The sequence below is a fragment of the Falco cherrug genome, chromosome 9 (genome assembly GCF_023634085.1).
Source record: "Falco cherrug isolate bFalChe1 chromosome 9, bFalChe1.pri, whole genome shotgun sequence".
NCBI classification, from domain to species: Eukaryota; Metazoa; Chordata; class Aves; order Falconiformes; family Falconidae; genus Falco; species Falco cherrug.
The window spans coordinates 54284675-54301956 of record NC_073705.1 but is presented as its reverse complement, the minus strand read 5'-3'; the positions used below and the strand labels follow the sequence as shown (position 1 = coordinate 54301956).

Below are 17282 nucleotides of genomic sequence, written 5' to 3'. Positions count from 1 at the left end.
AAACAAACCAAGACTGCAAAACTGGGAATGCATGCTTTAAACTCAAGACTTAACAAGCAGAAAAATTTCTGGGGCTACCACTATTATAACTAATGGGAAAGTATCAAGAAGAAATATTAGTAAGTACAACTTAAAATAAAAAATAAATAATGAAATAAATTAATTTCAGAATATCTACAGAACACTTCTTCCAATCTAAAGTTTTAAATGTTGTTTGGTGTTCTTTTTAAATGAAAGTTAAAATCTTAATTCTTTCACTTCTGCTTATTCTTTAAACTATTCCCTACTTACGGTTGAAATGGTATGAAGTGCTGTTTGTCCTCATCGTCAACTTTTCCATTAATTATGTCAGTAACATCCATTACTGAAAACAAAAACAAAGTGTACTGAATTAAGTGATCAACATGGGAAGATGGCTGCTGAGGGAATACCCTAGGGGATTGGAAGCAATGGTGACTCAGAAGAGGGATGGAGTTAACTGCATAATTTCAGAATTTTCCTATAAAATAATACCATGTTGCAAATAACCTTTGGCATCTCTAGCTAACACAAGTCCTGGAAGATACAGTAAATTCTAAAATTCAGCAATCAGTCTGATTAAATTTAGAACAATTTTGAGTTTATACAATCCCACAGGAGTTTCACACATCCAAGCTTCTACACAAGAATATAATGTGATATAGGCAGATACGGCACACAGACTTACCTGCTACTCCAAAAGGTCGCCGCAGCCCAGAAGTTAGTTTTCTCGTGTTGTTGTCCCTCAGCTCCATTCTGCCCACTCGCACAATCTGACAGACAAAACTGATCTTCTCCCTTTTCAGGTCTTTGCTTCCCAGGTCCTAGAAATAAAAATTTCTTCAGATTACTTTATAATAATTGAATTTCAAGTCCCATTTTAGTAGGCAGAAGGCTTGCTGCTCAGAATTTGCCTTTGCCACGTTAGTCTCTTGCACCGGGGCAAACTGTTCTCTGAGAAAGGGAGTTTTTGTAACAGTACTTAAGCGTCTCAACTTCTGTGTAAATTAATTGCTTAGGCGGCAAAATCATTTCTAGGAAGTTAAAATTTCAAAGAGCAACTTTGATTTTAGCCAGGTGTCGAGAATACTCAGTAGTACTTATGAGAAATGTCTCATGTAAGCCTCCCCCAGGATCCCCACCCGCAGAGGTAACCCCACGCTGTTTACATACAGACCATTACACTCCTCAGTTATTCAGAAGCTACGAAACAAGTGCTTTAAAGTCTGCCAGCTGAACCGTGCGCACACTTACGGTGAATACTGCGCGAAGGTTATGCAACCTGTCTATATCTTTAGGGAGTCCACAGCTTGACCACCGCACCAAGTAGTTTTCACTGAAAGAACAACATTTTGAAGACTTTCTGTTGAAATGGCTTCCTTTAACATAAGCAGACAAAATCAGCTTCAGAATTTACAGAAGACTATATTAAACCTGATCTACTTACCCTAAAAAAATGAATATTTACTTAGTGGATAGCTGGCATTTATTTCCCTTTGGGTATATCATTTATAAAAAGAAAGCAACTCCTCAGCAATGAAGTGTAAGAATTTCTTTAAAGTGGCAGGGTATTTTAGAAATCAGTATCTCAGATTCGTGCTGCTAAGTGAGGGCACACAGCCTTGCAGATGTGTTCACATCTCATGTAAGCTCGGCGCTGAGAGAAACTATGGGCACAGCGCAACCCGGACACGTACCCAAGGGGAAGGGACTTGCCTGATGCTGTGCTGAACATGACGATGAAGTGCTGCTGCACTGCTGCTTCCCAGGTGACCCTGTCCTGCACCTTTCACAGAAATTTGACTTTCATCCTGCAAAACTACCGCACTACTATAACTGAATAAGCACAGATTAGGGAGTGCACTCAGGAGAGCACTTACCTGATAAATTTTGATTCCAGTGGATCATACAGAGACATCAGGACTTCAGCATCTTCTCCTATTTTACAGACTACATTTTTTAAATTTACAAATAAAGCAAATGAAGGAGTGGCAGCAAACTTGGCTTGTCTGTTGATATCTATATTCTGTTTCTGAGACTGTAATTCAAAAACAGAAGAAACTCAAGTTTAACTTAGCCTAGCAAACATCCAACTGCTACAAAACTTTCCTAAAACCTTTCAGACTGAAGTTTTTTCATTGAATGTCTACTCCTGTGCTCTTTGTTTATATTAGGATTTGAAATAGACTGCATTTTCTGGATCTGTCTTGAAGTACCACATACAAGGATAAAGAAAACAAACAAACAAACAGGGGGGTGTCTTTACTCTGCTAATGAAAGCTGAACAAATAGAGAGAAAAAAGCAAAGCCTCAAATATACCTAAAAAAAAAAAAAAAAAAAAAAAGGAAGTTGCTTTTTCTGATGTTTTTAGGACAGGTACAGAGTGCCAAGAAAGACAGGAAAGAAAACAGTGCCATTTCTACAGGTTACCCACCCCTTGGAATTTAGCTCCCATAAACTTTTCACACACTACTTTATCTAGGCAGAAGGGAGGAATGCACATCAGAAAAAAAAAGGAAACTGGCTGAGGCAGGGACAAAGAAACAACTTTGAATGCAAAAATGTAATAGTTTCAAGCTCATTTAAACTGGTGTATTTTTACACCAACTTTGGCAAGGGCTGCAAGCATGTGCATGGCCCATTAAAACTCAACAGGACGCAGTAACTCATTAAGTTGCACTAACGCACTCATGAGCGACTCCTCAGGAATACCATGCTCCACTAACTGCTGCTGACATGGGCAGGACTCCTTACAACATAAATGTTCTTCCTTTTAAAAATAATAATTTTAATTGCAAAGAAGCTGACTATTCAAGTCTGAGAATGTCTTTAAATTTGCCCCTTCTATTTCAGCAAACAAATTTTCAGTATTGGCATGCAGAAATACAAACATAATTGAGGACATTCTACTTAATTCTCAAAAATTCTCTCATGACAACTTAACATACAAACCTGCTAGATAAGTGTCTCTGATATTAACCTACAAATGTAGCCAACTTATTGATAAAGGTCCTAACCAGAAATTTTACTAAGCCCTTTAAATGATGAAAAAGACAATTAAGCAGCGTATAGACAACCAAGTCCTTACAAAATGTTTAAGTCTGATAATAACTCATAAACGTATCAAACACTTCATTACAATGCTAAAAATAACAGTGACCTAGTTAGTTTATAGTTTTATGTTTCAAAGGGAAATGCTACAGTGCATAGTATATCTTACTTTCTCCTCCTGTAGCCTCTCTTCAACTTGCTTGGAAGCTATTTCATGTGCTCTGAAAAGGCTAATCGTGCTGGTCTGCTCTGGGTCCAAAATATTGCCATCTTCATCTCTAACGACCAGATCTAAATCAAGAATTCTAAACAAACAAACAAAATACGCTGTGAATTAACAGTGCTCAAATCAATGCTTAAAAAAACACCTGCCAAGTATTCAACATCAACATCATACACACCTGGCATATGGTAGAAAAAAAAAAAATATTTGACACATCATACAACAATTTAACATGTCAACAACCCCGGAGATAACCATCCCTGGCTGGAAGTCACTTTTTCCCACAGCACAGGAAGAACCAATGTAAATGCAATAGCAGAACGGCTGGGGAGGTAATTTCTTAAACAACTAAATTTGCAAGAAACTTTTTGTCTCCTCCTCTGATTCACCTGACAGAATGAACAGCCAACCACACAGCCACAGCACACACAAATTGGTCAGTTCATCGTGTCCCACTCCACATTCTCCTACAAAGCAGGCATATTCACGTTTTAGCAAAAACCTATGAGATACAAGAAGGCAGAAGTTGCTTCTCCTTATTTAAAGCAGAAGCCAGATTTCTGTCAGCAGGGTGTTAACGTCCACCGTTACCTTCTGCAGCGAGGAAGGTTTATTATGCCATAATCAAATCCAGTCTTAAGAAAGACCTTTCACATTTTTCCGTGTTAGTACAGTGCTGGCAGCAGAACGAAGGATAAAAATAACCAGGTCTAGGTTGATCCACATTTGTCTACCTATCTTCCATAAGACCTCCTCACCTCTGTTCCAATTCATATGGTCTCCGTTTTCTTCTTCTAAATCTGTAGACACATCTCACGATGGAGCTGCTGTAACTTTGGTTTTGAAATATGTTTGATCAATGAGCTTAAACCAAACTTGGAGTGTCTGATAAGCCACAGTGAGATTCGTGGTTTATCTGAGAGTAAGTCCCCTTTGGACAAAGGCCTCAATCACTTGGAAAGAAAATGGGATCTGTGGCAGATGAAGACATGTTTTGTGTACTTAGAGGATAACTCCTCATCCCTCTGTAACAAGAGGGAAGCCTGGAGTTGTTACACAAAGCCTTGGGCAGGGTCAATGCACAAACCCCTCCAATTAATTGCACTGCATTAATTCAAAGATGGATGATCATCACTCAAACAGGCTGCAGAGCGCAGGGAGCAGCTTATTAAGAAACACCTCCTAAGCTCAGCTCCATCAGTGGACCCAGTCATCACAAAACTCTGTTAAGTACCTCTGGAACACCAAACTCCCACATGAATTTTCTAGTGAGAAAAAGGTTTCATCATTGAAACCAAACAGAAAAGCAGCCAAAACTGTCTTGCTTCTCCCTACTACCGTTCCTGGACGGCAGCCACAGCAGGAGATACACCCACTGACCGCCTGTATCGTAACTGTCAGTCTGCAATGGACAAAAGCGGAGTCCTTCCACAGGAGACAGCCGCCTGGACCAGAGGAAAAGGTATCCCAGAAATTCAGAGAAAGACTAATCACCCAGCCTACTACACATCAACAGGACAAGAATGGGTGCAGACTGTCAAATAAATAGAAGCAAACACTCCTTTGATTTAATTTCTTTGTTTTATCCTTTACCTTGAAAATGATGCTTGGAACAAATTTGAGATTTTTTCTTAAGTGTCCCAGTTACAGATTTTTGCAACTGAACAAAAAAATGTGTTTTCACAACAAAACTACCTGACCCAATTTCAAAAAATACATTAAAAATACAAATTCATAAGACCATTTTCACTTCCTCAGCTATTTTGACAACATGCAGTGAAACTGTTCTCTTTATTTATAGAAAAAAAATCTTATTTGCAAATCAGTATTTCACAAAACAGGAGCAGTTACGATATGATTAGATCAGAAAACATTTATAAAACGAATAATGAATTCATTCTGTCTGGGTATTGAAATCATCATTCATGCTTATTTTAGACAAAACTGAATGTATGACTACATCAGAAACATATGGTATCTTTCAGTTATGAGTTTTTACTCAGAAGTTCAAATTCACTTCCCTCCTGTACTCCACAGAGAATGTTCTGATCACTTAATTAGTCCATCAGAACATTATGAATATAAAGCACAGCACAAGATGTTCCATTGTATTTGAACACTGAGCATCTGGAGGTTATTCAGAGTAACTTTAACCAACTCCTTAGACAGATGGTAAAATACAGTAGCCAAACAAATAATATCAACAACATCTGGTTAATTGTCTATTGAGGTACAACAGTCCATATCTTGGATTATAAACGATAATTACTGACTGAATGCAGTGACTGATGATTTTTTATTATTTTTTTTTTAAATCACAGCTTTTTCTGGTAAAGTGCATGAACAAAAATACTGCAAATCTGGCAGTTCTTAAAGAATAAAAACAAATAGCTGAAATTCAATGAGTTATTTACATCACAAGGCATTTAAAGACTGGTTTGCTGAAAACTTTTTCAGCCCCCAGGTGCACAGTACTACACCGCTGCCTCTCAGTATTCAAAACACTGCTTCAAATAATTTTCTGATTTACGAATAAGATATGATTTCTCATTTTCAATCAAAATGGGAAGTCATAACTGTATAGACAACTTGTAACCTAAATCTTGTATTTAAAAAAAAATTACCTTAAACGCAGACCACTGTTTGGAGAGTTCATACATCTGAATTACTAACATATCTAATGTATGCAACCTATACTGCTGTCTTTTGAGGTGGGGGTAAGTAAATGTTTCCTTCACAATTTCCATTCTCTTCTGTTAAGTAGATACTTTCTTTTATTAAATCTCTCTGTTAATCTTCTGGTACAAGCTGGATACTATATAAAGTAGAGGAACAATGAGCTAACGATGTTTTGGAGCCAAATACTTCAACATCACATTACAGATAAGTGGCTCCAGGGCAAACGCAGCTGGTGGCGTTGAGAAGGCAAGAACTGTTTATGCTGGAAAAGCAAGTAGAGTTTAAATTGTATTTTGAATGGAGACAATACCTGCACTTTCCTATTGACCTTAAAAATTACAACTTCATACTAGTATCAAATTGATAATATCATGTGAGAGAGTTATCTATTTATTCCACTTCATATATTATAATTTATACTACACTTTAAAGATGCTGTATCAACTTCATTCTTTATCTTGCTATAACAGGACTGTTAATATGCTACTATCACATCTCCATAAATACAGGAACAAAAGAATCCTGCAAGAAGTTGTTGACAGCTGCTGTGTATTATACAAGCTGATTTGGTTTTAAGCATGAAGACTGGGAAAACATTGTTCACAAACCTGTTGCCATAATCAATTTTGGCAGTCACCTTCTTTTTCAGTTCTTTGAGCTCATCTTGGGGTAGGGTCCCAGACAGTATTTGAGATCTCCACTCAATAAGATCATATATCATGTGCCGTACACTGCGAAACATTTCTCTGTTATCTTGCTGTTTGGAGGAAAACGACGGGTAGAAGTTAGTTTTGAAGTCTACTGAGCATCTTTTAAATAAAATGCAATTATAAAATACAAATTCAAAAAAGTAACTGTCTACAAACAACTCTAAATTAGGAGCCTAACTTTCTATGGCACAGAACACTGAAGACAGTCTTACAAATGTAAATGCCTGTGTTTATGTTAACTTAAAACCTGGATCATACTGTATTCAGAACAGGCATTCAAAGGAAAGAGATCCTTTGATGGGTTTACAGAGTAACTTTATTCAATGACCCTCTATACTGAGTAGAACAGGACTAAAAATGGTGGATTTTAACACCAAGAGGCTCAAGCGCTGCAACACTCCATCTGCAACATATTACAGAATCCGCCCCCCCAGTTAAACCTTCAGAGTAACACTTAAAAATTCCTTAGCGTGCAAAGCCAAGTGCATCAGTGTCTTATGAGTCCACAGGTAACATCTGAAGGAAAGTGAACAAAGAGAAAAGCACTAAACCTTATACGAAGTTAAATAGCTTAATTGTTTATAAAGGCTGGAACTATGGATATTAAACAGTGCCAGCAGCATACACAAACTTTCCTTGGCAACATTCAGCTAAGCTAGGAAACGGGAAGATGAAGTTCCAGGCTTTCAATAGAAGAAACCTCTTTTGCAGAGGGTTTTCTATATGCATGCCCATACACCCATGCATTCAGAGACAAAAGATCAAATCTTTAACCACAAAACAGAATCTGACATGTTGATTTAAACTGTGGACAGTGCATACAGACAACAATTTTAGCACAAACAATGCTATGCAAAACTGAAGCTGCAGAACAACGGCCTTTCTATTTTTATTGTGAAAGATAACGTCAAGACAAAGACAACACAGAGGCCCTGAATGCTTTGATGTTACCCAGAAGCAGTCTCTCCTACTGTCTTCATAACCCTTAAAATCTAAGCCATGAGTTTAATACACTCTTAAAAAGAATACATCTTTCTAAACACCCTACATCAATGAATTATTCGGGCTACATGTAGCTACCTTTCATGCAGACTACACCTAGGCCTTATTTGACTGAGAACAACCGGAATAATTAGATAATTAAAATAAAATTCTGCGCTATATATAAAAGACAACAAAAAAACTGCAGAAGGTGCAGGAAAAGAATATAATGACTCAAAGACTCAGGGGGAAAAAGTATCTAACTGTGAAACTTAAAGACTTCAGTCTGTTCAGATTATCAAAAACTGACTTGATTATAGTGTGAAAACCTTCACAGAGAGAAAATACCCATTATTAAAAGCTTTTTAATGTAGCAGAGAAAGGCACAACAGGCACATGTAGCCGGTAGCAAAATACAGACAAATCCAAATGGGAAAGAGGTTCATGATTTTCGATGCTGCAGGCAATCAAACTGGTGAGATGAAGAATATGCCACATTCTCTGCTACCTGCAAAACTGAATACCTATTCAATATTCAAACACGAATTACAATCTGAATAAAGGCATAAATGTGGCCATTTAATGACTTCTGATATGCAAGATGTGAACAACATGGAAAACCTCTCTAGTCTGCAGACTGACCAGTTTGAAACTGGCTGCCTCCATTAAACCAAATTTCCCTTGAAAAGGCGATCCCAGTGCACCAACGCTCTTTTTGGCAGTGGACTACATAGAATTAATCTAACAAATATCCTTGAGATACAAAACAAGTTCATTAAGTAATCTACCTGCTCAAAGTAAAGCTGTAACAGGGACTGAAACATTTTCTGCTACCAACTAAGGCCACTACTGCCATCACACTTCGCCTGCTCTCGAATTCAAAGTTACTAGCAAAGCACTGCAGTATTCTTTAGCTGTTTGTATGTCTTTGTGGAAGTAAATGCATGGCAAATGAGATGTTAAACATTAACTGTTTCATCAACTGATCCCCACACCAAAAGAATTCTATAACTTCCTAAAAATTACCGCTACAAAAAGCACACACAGGTATTGGTAAGAAAACTTTTTAAAATGTCTCTCTGCTATTCTTCCTTTCTTATTTCATGTGCACCACAACCAAGTCTTGTGCGATTCTTCAAGTGGTATTTCTCTGACATTAAGAAATATCAGGTTTCATACTCGGGATAATCCCCCAAAAAAGACATCAGGGTCAAAATGTAATCCTCACTGTCCTCAGCAGCACACAGCAGTGGAACCATGGGCAAAGCTGTTCTCAGTACCCTCAATAGATTCTGCTTCTCCTAGTTTGCTTCTGCCTGCCTATTTCCTTGCTCCTCAACACGTGACCTCTCTAGTATCACATCACATTAAAGCTCTCTCTTTAATATATAATCTGTTTCTCTTCATATATCCTTCACCTCATCTATTGCAACATTACATCACTTCCAGCATACTATATTTTTAATCTTTGTTTTCATGGGTGCAATTAAAACCACGTTAGTCAACACAAACATCTTCAGAACCAGTTAGTATCTTCATTATGCAGCTTGTACTTTTGTGATAGAAGATTTCAAATATATTTATAAGAAGCAGAGAGTCTTCATTAAACCCTACTTACATTTATGTAAGATTTTCATGTTCCCCCCTTATCTTGTTACGGTGACCTTACACAACGAGAGCATAAAAAGTCTGAGCTAGGTGCCTTACGCCCTATGGCATGCTGTCGCTTTACATCTGACCTGCACATTTAAGTGTGAATTTGAACTCTACTTAGACTTTACTTATGAGCACTTTCATCTGTGTAGCTTCATGGCTACTGTATCTTTCTGTTATCCCATCTGAGAGACTATAAATGCAAATGCTTATTACTATAAATTTCTAAGAATATATTCTTATGTGCTTGGAGCTTAAGCATATGAAAATAACCATGCATATAAAAGGTCAAGATAAATTGGGACCAGTCAACTTCAAGTGCAAGAATAATGAGAGGTAAAAGGCTTACACTGATGATTTTTCAAAAGTTTAAGTTTATGTCCACAAATTCGACATCAAATACGCAGTTTTTCCATAACATAGACCAACAGCCTTAAGAACCGCCCTGAAAACCATTTTCTTCATTTCATTAACACAACTGTGTATTAGATTTTTCCAAATCTGTATACATCTTAAATACCCGATGTATTCTGTATAATAGCACCCCATGAAAAATGGGTTGTAATTGCTCAAGATTATTGCTAGATCAAGGTAACGCTAAAAAAACTGATTATGCACAAGAAATATACACTGAGAAAACACTCAAAAGAAACATTACTGAGATTTAGGCCTTAACATAGAAGATGCTAAACAGCTTTTCAGCACTAGAAGTAGCCTTTAAAAACAACAGCAGAAGTGGAATTTCATCAATAGTTCCTTTATACTTCTCACTGTACCTTTCACAGCAGCAATATTTTCATAATCTATACTATTGTAAATGTTTTCTGAAGTTGATACTTACAACATATAGCTGCCGCCATATTATGGACCACTCCCGCAGCGTTGTGGTAACCTCCTGAATCAAAGGGAGCTCGTTGGGTATAACTGTTTCATGTTGTCTTAAAAGGCAGAGAAAAAAATAAAAGCTTGAATTAAGCAGTAGTTTTGGGAAGGTTTGTAGAATCATTCCTAAGAAAGAACTGCTCATTTCCAAAGACAGTTCAATAATGACAGGGTTTACAGTAACATCACTTACGATAAATTTATAAGTTTAAAAAGAATGTATTATCAGGTACAGGAGAAGCAGTGTGCACCAGCAGAGGGTACTCAGGGTGGGCTGAGACTATACTACTGAACTCACACTCCCTCTTCCCCCCCCCTCCCCTTACTTCTATATTCAGAAGCTAAGGATATTGATACATGCCTCACCATACCATTTGTTATTGAGACACTGATTTTACAAGAGGCAACCAAGATGAAAGCCAGATATGCACAACCTACAATGCCATGACACTAATGCATAATTGTTTTCCAAACTATTGGTCTTCCAAAGAAATATCAAGCATGCAAGTCATGAAATTTCTGTATGACTTGTTTTAAAATTACGTGTTGTGAAAGTAAGAAAAGGCTAGATCTTTTAATATTTCAGAAGCAGGGTACTTAAAGGCAGTTTTGTAATCAGCAAGAAAGATGACATTATGCAGCAATCTCATGATTAGTAGTTTTATCATTTACATATTTAACAGTGTATAAAAATAAATCAGGCACAAAGGAATAAAATATTATAATCCTGTTTCACTCCATTTCATACCTCGCTAATTATTTATTAACTTCACTCCACCTTTTTTTCCCTGGGATTTGGTTGGGGTTTTTCTTGTTTTTAAACTAAAATTTTGTATCAATATAAGAAACTTTTACATGCATGTCCAGCAAAGCTGATTTGATATATAAAGATCTGAACTTTAACAACTGTTAAATAACAAAACCCAGCCCAAACTATTTGGTGTCACACACATCAGGGAAGGGAGCAGGAGAATCACAAAATGAACAGTTCTACAAAACTTCTCCGTAAGGCAGAAATTGATGCCTGGATAATGGCTTTCAGTGAGAAGTCCAGTCTACGAGATTTACCGAAGAAGGAATTAAGAAATTACTTAAATTTCATCTGCATAAAAAAAAGGTATCTCATATCAAAGACCTCTTTTAATATATCAGGCAGAAAGCATAAGACTCCAGGGCTGGAAGGTAAAAGAAGTTGGGAAAACTGAAAAGAGAATTAAAGCAGGGGGCAAGGAGTAGAGGAAGTTAATCTAGGTAATTATTAGTCGAGAGAGTAATAAAAGTTACAGAACAAAAACGTTAAGTTATTAATTCTTCTGAAATATTTACACTAATACAAAGAAGGTTATGTTTTTGCTCATCTATATGACAACGCAGCTAAGGACAGTAATAGCCAGAAGCACTGCTGATGTCAGTTGAACTTCAGGTGAGTTACCAATTTATTTTCAAAAATAAACACAAACATTCTGGTCATCAGCTCCTTAACTAACTGGAAACAAGTGTAAAGTTAGCTGATAATACACCAAAATTAGATCGGTACAAATAGGAAAATGAATTTTCATTATTTTCAAGTCAGAACTTACCCTTTGCCTTCAACTATTGCTTCCTTAAGATGTATATAGGAGGCAGGAAATATGCCCTTTGGGAGGGAAGGAGAGGAAAAAAAAGTTTTAAAAAAACAGTTGCATATAACATACTGTATCTATTATGTAAAAGTATGCCAAGACACATTGCCGGCTCTGCACAGCCATTCACATACTCTGAAGCACCAGAATAGCTATGCTATGGTGTTTTGGATTTTTTTTAATGTACACTTAAATTTTGTATTGCATGTCCTTTCAAGAAGGTGTTGTAACCTTCGCAAATACAGAATCAGTGTTCTTAAACCTATCTTCACAATTTGAAGGGAACAGCAGAGACACCCTGTCACAAGTGACCCTGCAAAGGGGTGCTTCCTTCCCCAGTTCAAGGCACAGTTTGACGTGAATTCTTCAGGTCCCTGGATGATTATCTGCGAATGCCGATTAAGACAGATGTCCTTTTGAAAGTGTGAAAGACAGATGATTTTACGTAGATCTGCTCCTCTACTACATTTTGCCTGTAACCCAGCCCTGCTGCTTGCTTTACCTCACATCTAACCAAGCTTCCCTCACCCTGCTAGAAGATGTTGCTTCTGTTCCCAAAGTTTTCTATACTGTTTCCAGTCGTCGTCTTATTCTTAAAATAAACCTGCATGAAAATGGGCAGTATACTGGGCTGCCTTGCTCTGAAATTAACAGGCACACACACACACAGAACTCGGGCATCCTGCATTGCAACCCATAGTACACAAATTATCTATAACGTAGTGTCTTCTACAGCCAACCTACTGTTAGTGCTAAAAGCCAAAAACCCCTTCAACAGGCAGTACTGCAAAAGACCAGTACTGTTTTTTCTGAAAAAACGTTCTAAATTAATCGAGAGTACAGAAATACAATAATATGTCCAAAATTGTGTAAGCTCATATTAAAAAATAATTCAAGTCAAGCTGAGACAGTAAGTTCTTCCACCTCACCCTCTGAGGTAGCAGTTCAGTTTTCTTATCATCTGGGAATGCAAAAAAAAAAAAAAAAAAAGAAATTCTTAGAAAGCTACACAAACTGGGGGGTATGGGGTGGGGAGGTGTCTTTTTGTCCCAGTAAAGAAAAAAAATCACTACATTTAGTAGCAGACAAATGCAGCCACACATGGAATTAATTTAAGACAAAAAGAATGCGTAACTGCTTCTTAGACTGTACAAGGCACGCTCATGAAACACAGTTCATAAGAAATTTAGTGTATTTCCAAAAAAAGAAAATATCAAAATAGAATAGAAAAAACATAGAACAGGCCAGGCTAGGAAATGTGTGGGATGAACCACACAGCTCCACTCTGTACTTTTAGACATGCAGACGCAACTCAAAATGCACCTCTGTAAGCAAAACACTACATTTGAAGTGTTTTACTGTAAGTGAAAAAAGAAGCAAACCCAGAAGTCATTTAATTCTAGTTAATTACTACTATAAAGTAAAATGCTCAAAAAATAAAACACAACGTTACAACCAGTATTTGTGCCGTTTCCTTTCTTTTTATTTCAGAAAGGCTGCTATAAACAGCAGCCCTTTATGCACACTGAAAGCCTAGCAGCTAGGCAAAACGACAGTGCACAAGATTACTCCCACCCTCACAGAGAACAACTGAAAATCACAATGTAGATCTCTGTATCACTTTTGAAGATGCAATTGCATTTTACGAGTAATACGTTATTTAACAGACAGTGAAGCAAAGTCTCAGCCTCTAAAACACATCAAGTAGAACATAACGTTCTGAACCTTTTACTGAGGCAAAGGCTGTGGTACACCAGTTACTGCAGAAAACAAGCTGATGTGCACAAAGCCATCTATACTGACCGTACATACACGTATACCCTTAAATTGCAAAAAAAAAAAAAAAGATATGCAACTCAGCTTTTAGGCCTTGCTAAGATAAGTTTCAGTTAACCTGAAGAATTCACATTTACCAGGGGCTGAGACTGCGCAGCAGCAGTTATCAGAGATCAGTGGACACATGGTGGATTGCTCCCATGCAGCACCGTCATACATGCCCGAGATCTCCGTTGTAACAACACACCCAATGCCATACTATATTATCTCTGTCCAAAAGAAAAATGAGCACTCTGCTCTGGCAACACTTACCTTCTTGGATTTCTTTCGTAGTGTATAACCCCTGTACCAACCTAAGGAAAAAGAGGAAAAAGCATTAAGTCGTCCATTAATGTCACCTACCAGCTCTTCCCTCTCAGTTCAACAGCACCTTAACATGGTTTCTGATCATGCTTCGCCCCCGCCAACACGCATGCCTCACCTGAATTTAAATTCTTCACAGGATTAATATCCTGGCTAAAACTAGTCTTCTTGGAAGCTATAAAAGTCAGAGTGATGATAATCAAACTGATGGAGAAGTCTACATGACAGAGATGGCATTTTACATGATGTCTTTAATTGTCATTCATTTAATTTTAACTACTAATCTACCAACATAAACAAAACCAACTTAAGAGCATTAACTTTACAAAAATGTACTGTTCGACTGGTTTGATTTTAAAACCTAAGTAAGTTCCACAAACGCAAGTTTCCAAATGTAGATCAGTCATTTGCCATCTCAGCAGAAAACAAGAACACTTTGGGATTTATGATTCACACATCAAAATAGAAAAGCAAGGAGCCCCACAGCCCTAATTCAGCACAAGGCAGCAAACACCCACCCCACAGCAGCCCCAGTGCCAGATGATTATTCAGCCTGTGCCGTGCTCCTAGGCAGGTGCTCCTGCCTGGAAAACTGTATAATTTATTGTGCCCCCAGTTTATGACACATCTGTAAGCAATCACCTTTACAGCTCTTAGTGTTTCCCCAGCCATCCTGCTTCAGTGTAACCAGATAAGCAAAGCAAAAACAAAACCCTACAAACTATAGTCGTTTTGCCTTATGGAAGATGCTGTGCAAGAGAAAGCAGATGAGATCTTCTGTACATACTGCCTGCATTTCTGTGCTAGCTTGCTTGTATGCTTGCACTGGGGCTATTTTGTATTTCAGTTTGTCTGTGCTACGGCTCACTTGCTCCTTCCTGCTCAGCATGCCAGGGAGCAACCCTGGTGACCAGAGCTGCCCCTGCAGCTTTCGGAAGACAGTCTGGGTGCAATACCACCCTGCCAAGCCCTGAAAACCAGGGGTTTTACACAGCAAAGCATCCCTCTCCAGAGATCAGTGTCAGTGAGGATGGGAGGATCAGAAAATAGGGGGGGGGGGGGGGGGCGGGGGGCGGAACACCACACCCAAAAACCCCAAAACCTACGGTCCCACTCCTGATAACAGCTAGGGCAGGAAGAAAGTTCACAGAAGACAACACATGACAATAAATTCATCATCTACACTTTGGGACTAAAAATACAAATTAAAGTCTCAAGCACAGAGGATTTTTCTACCTGCTCTTGAGTAGTAAAAGGTAAAATGATTCATCATCTTCATATTGCATCAGAAGCCGATCCTCTGTGATCACCTGGGGATAGTTAGTACTATCCTCTTTAATCTGGTGTCTATAACCGTCACAGTTCACTTCCCTACAGATGCTGCAGCAGCCTCAGGTCTGACATTTCCGTTGCTTTCAGAGGAATATCAACAAAAACTGTTGATGAAACACCCATGCACAGTGTCTAGCTCGGGTGCAAAGGCGGCAAAGCATTTCTGCTTGCACTTACTCCACTGGCTGAAATCTGTGCACAGACATGTACATATTCAAGTTCTAAATTCCGTCACTTCCATATGAATAAACCAACATATTGAAGTTCTGGAGTCTAAACTGATGAACACCACAACACTGATCAAATACACTGTACAAACTGAAGAACATACAGTCGTATTATCTCTGCCATTTACTTCTCCCATCCCATCTTCTGTGCTGGCTCCTCACCACTGAATCTCTGCTTTCTGAAGCTCTGCAACAAGCAGGAAGATCTTCAAGAGACAGCAGGTAAGAAAGGAGCCAAAGTCTGCCTTGGAGAACTGGTTGCACTCTTGCTCACTACAGAGGTCCTTAATGCAGCCAGGCAAGTCCAACCAGGCTCTTCACCAGCAGCCACCACCTAAATGAAGTTGTTGCTGGTTATTTAGCCCATGGGGAGCCCAATTTTCAAAGTGAGCTACCTCTCACTGGTTGAACCGGAGGCACTGAGTCTTGCCACGAACACACACGTATAAAGGCAACATCATTGAAATACATGAAGTCATCGCTAACTAGCTAACCCAAACCATAAGGACTCTTCAGTTTCTTAGTTCCCCGTCTGTAAGATGAGGGCTGCTCTCCTCCACATACAGACAGGCACTGCAAAAAAAACAACTCCCTCACAAACATGAATTAAAGAAATTAAGGTCACAAAACTATGATTTTTCTTCAATGCACAAATAAATATTTTGTTGTCAGACACTGGCCAAGGGAAAAAACAATATAGCCGCTGCTTTAGGTGAGTGGTATTTAGTCCTCTGCACTAAAAAAAAGCAAGAGGTAGAGGGATCTATGAGCATGAGTGACTGTTAATGACATTAAGAAGGTATCCTGACACACCTAACCCACCTATGCTGTGGCCCTGCCTAATTGTAGTTCTTGATTTTGTAACCTCAGCAGTTTTGGAGATCATGCGGGGAAAGAAAAAAAAAAAAAAAGGTTCAAAGCCTGAGGGCAGAGAATGCAACTACCTGATGCCAGACACTTCCCTGGAGCACACAGCACAGAGCTCCAGATCCTCCTCACTCTATTCATGGCCAATTTGGTTTCAGACAAAACGCCAGTGAAAGGAAACAGGCTGAAGGCGGAAATATTTTCCTAAAGTGGCCAGGGCTTTTAAGTGGTTTATTGATGTTTTACAGGTTTCCAGCCTCACCCTTAACAATTATGGGATACAACGGTTGGAAATAGGCATCCACATAAATGCCCAACTAAGAAAAGGGACCAATGAGATACTTGTGTCTCTATGAAAACTGCAAAAGATACTAAAAAATTTGCATTTGTTTGTCTAGAATGATGCATTATTTACTACACAGTTACCCAGATAAGGTATTTGTTGCATTTAATTAGAAAAAAAAAAATCCCCAAAAATACCTGCAACCAACAAATAAATGTTCCCACAGCATCAAGAATAACTTATTCGAAAATAATTAATTGGGAACTCAAAATGCCTTCCCACAGCAGCACCGAAATTAACTGCTGTTCAAACACACAAGCCTGGTTTTGAGACTTATTTACTGTTATATTTAACAGCTATTCACCTTAATTAGCCACAGTTATTGATCATATGTTCTGTTCGCCCATTCCACCAAACAACATAAAGAAACAGAATTAAGACAATAAAAATCTGGGAAGTACTAATTTAAAATGTGGCAAATACTTGTTTTGGGGTATCTGCTATGAAGTGCATCCCTTCTCTCCTGCAAGATGAGGGATATTTATGAAGTCATATAGCTTTGCTGTTTGGCTTTTCCTGTAAAGGCTCACATTAAAAGAAGCGAGAGGAAGTTT

General features: G+C 38.3%; 1 protein-coding gene across 2 annotated transcripts in view; it reads right to left on the bottom strand.

Moving 5' to 3' along the window:
* Positions 1 to 17282, bottom strand: part of DOCK1 (dedicator of cytokinesis 1) — a 319193-nt gene that overhangs the window by 275534 nt on the left and 26377 nt on the right. For both annotated transcript variants that reach the window (XM_055719977.1, XM_055719978.1), the window contains exons 3-11: positions 13909 to 13949; positions 11779 to 11834; positions 10158 to 10254; positions 6581 to 6729; positions 3240 to 3375; positions 1899 to 2056; positions 1273 to 1354; positions 707 to 842; positions 292 to 364 (exon numbers count right to left, since the gene is read on the bottom strand). In XM_055719977.1, the coding sequence (XP_055575952.1) occupies positions 292 to 364; positions 707 to 842; positions 1273 to 1354; positions 1899 to 2056; positions 3240 to 3375; positions 6581 to 6729; positions 10158 to 10254; positions 11779 to 11834; positions 13909 to 13949 (928 nt within the window). The remainder of the gene's footprint in view (positions 1 to 291; positions 365 to 706; positions 843 to 1272; positions 1355 to 1898; positions 2057 to 3239; positions 3376 to 6580; positions 6730 to 10157; positions 10255 to 11778; positions 11835 to 13908; positions 13950 to 17282) is intronic.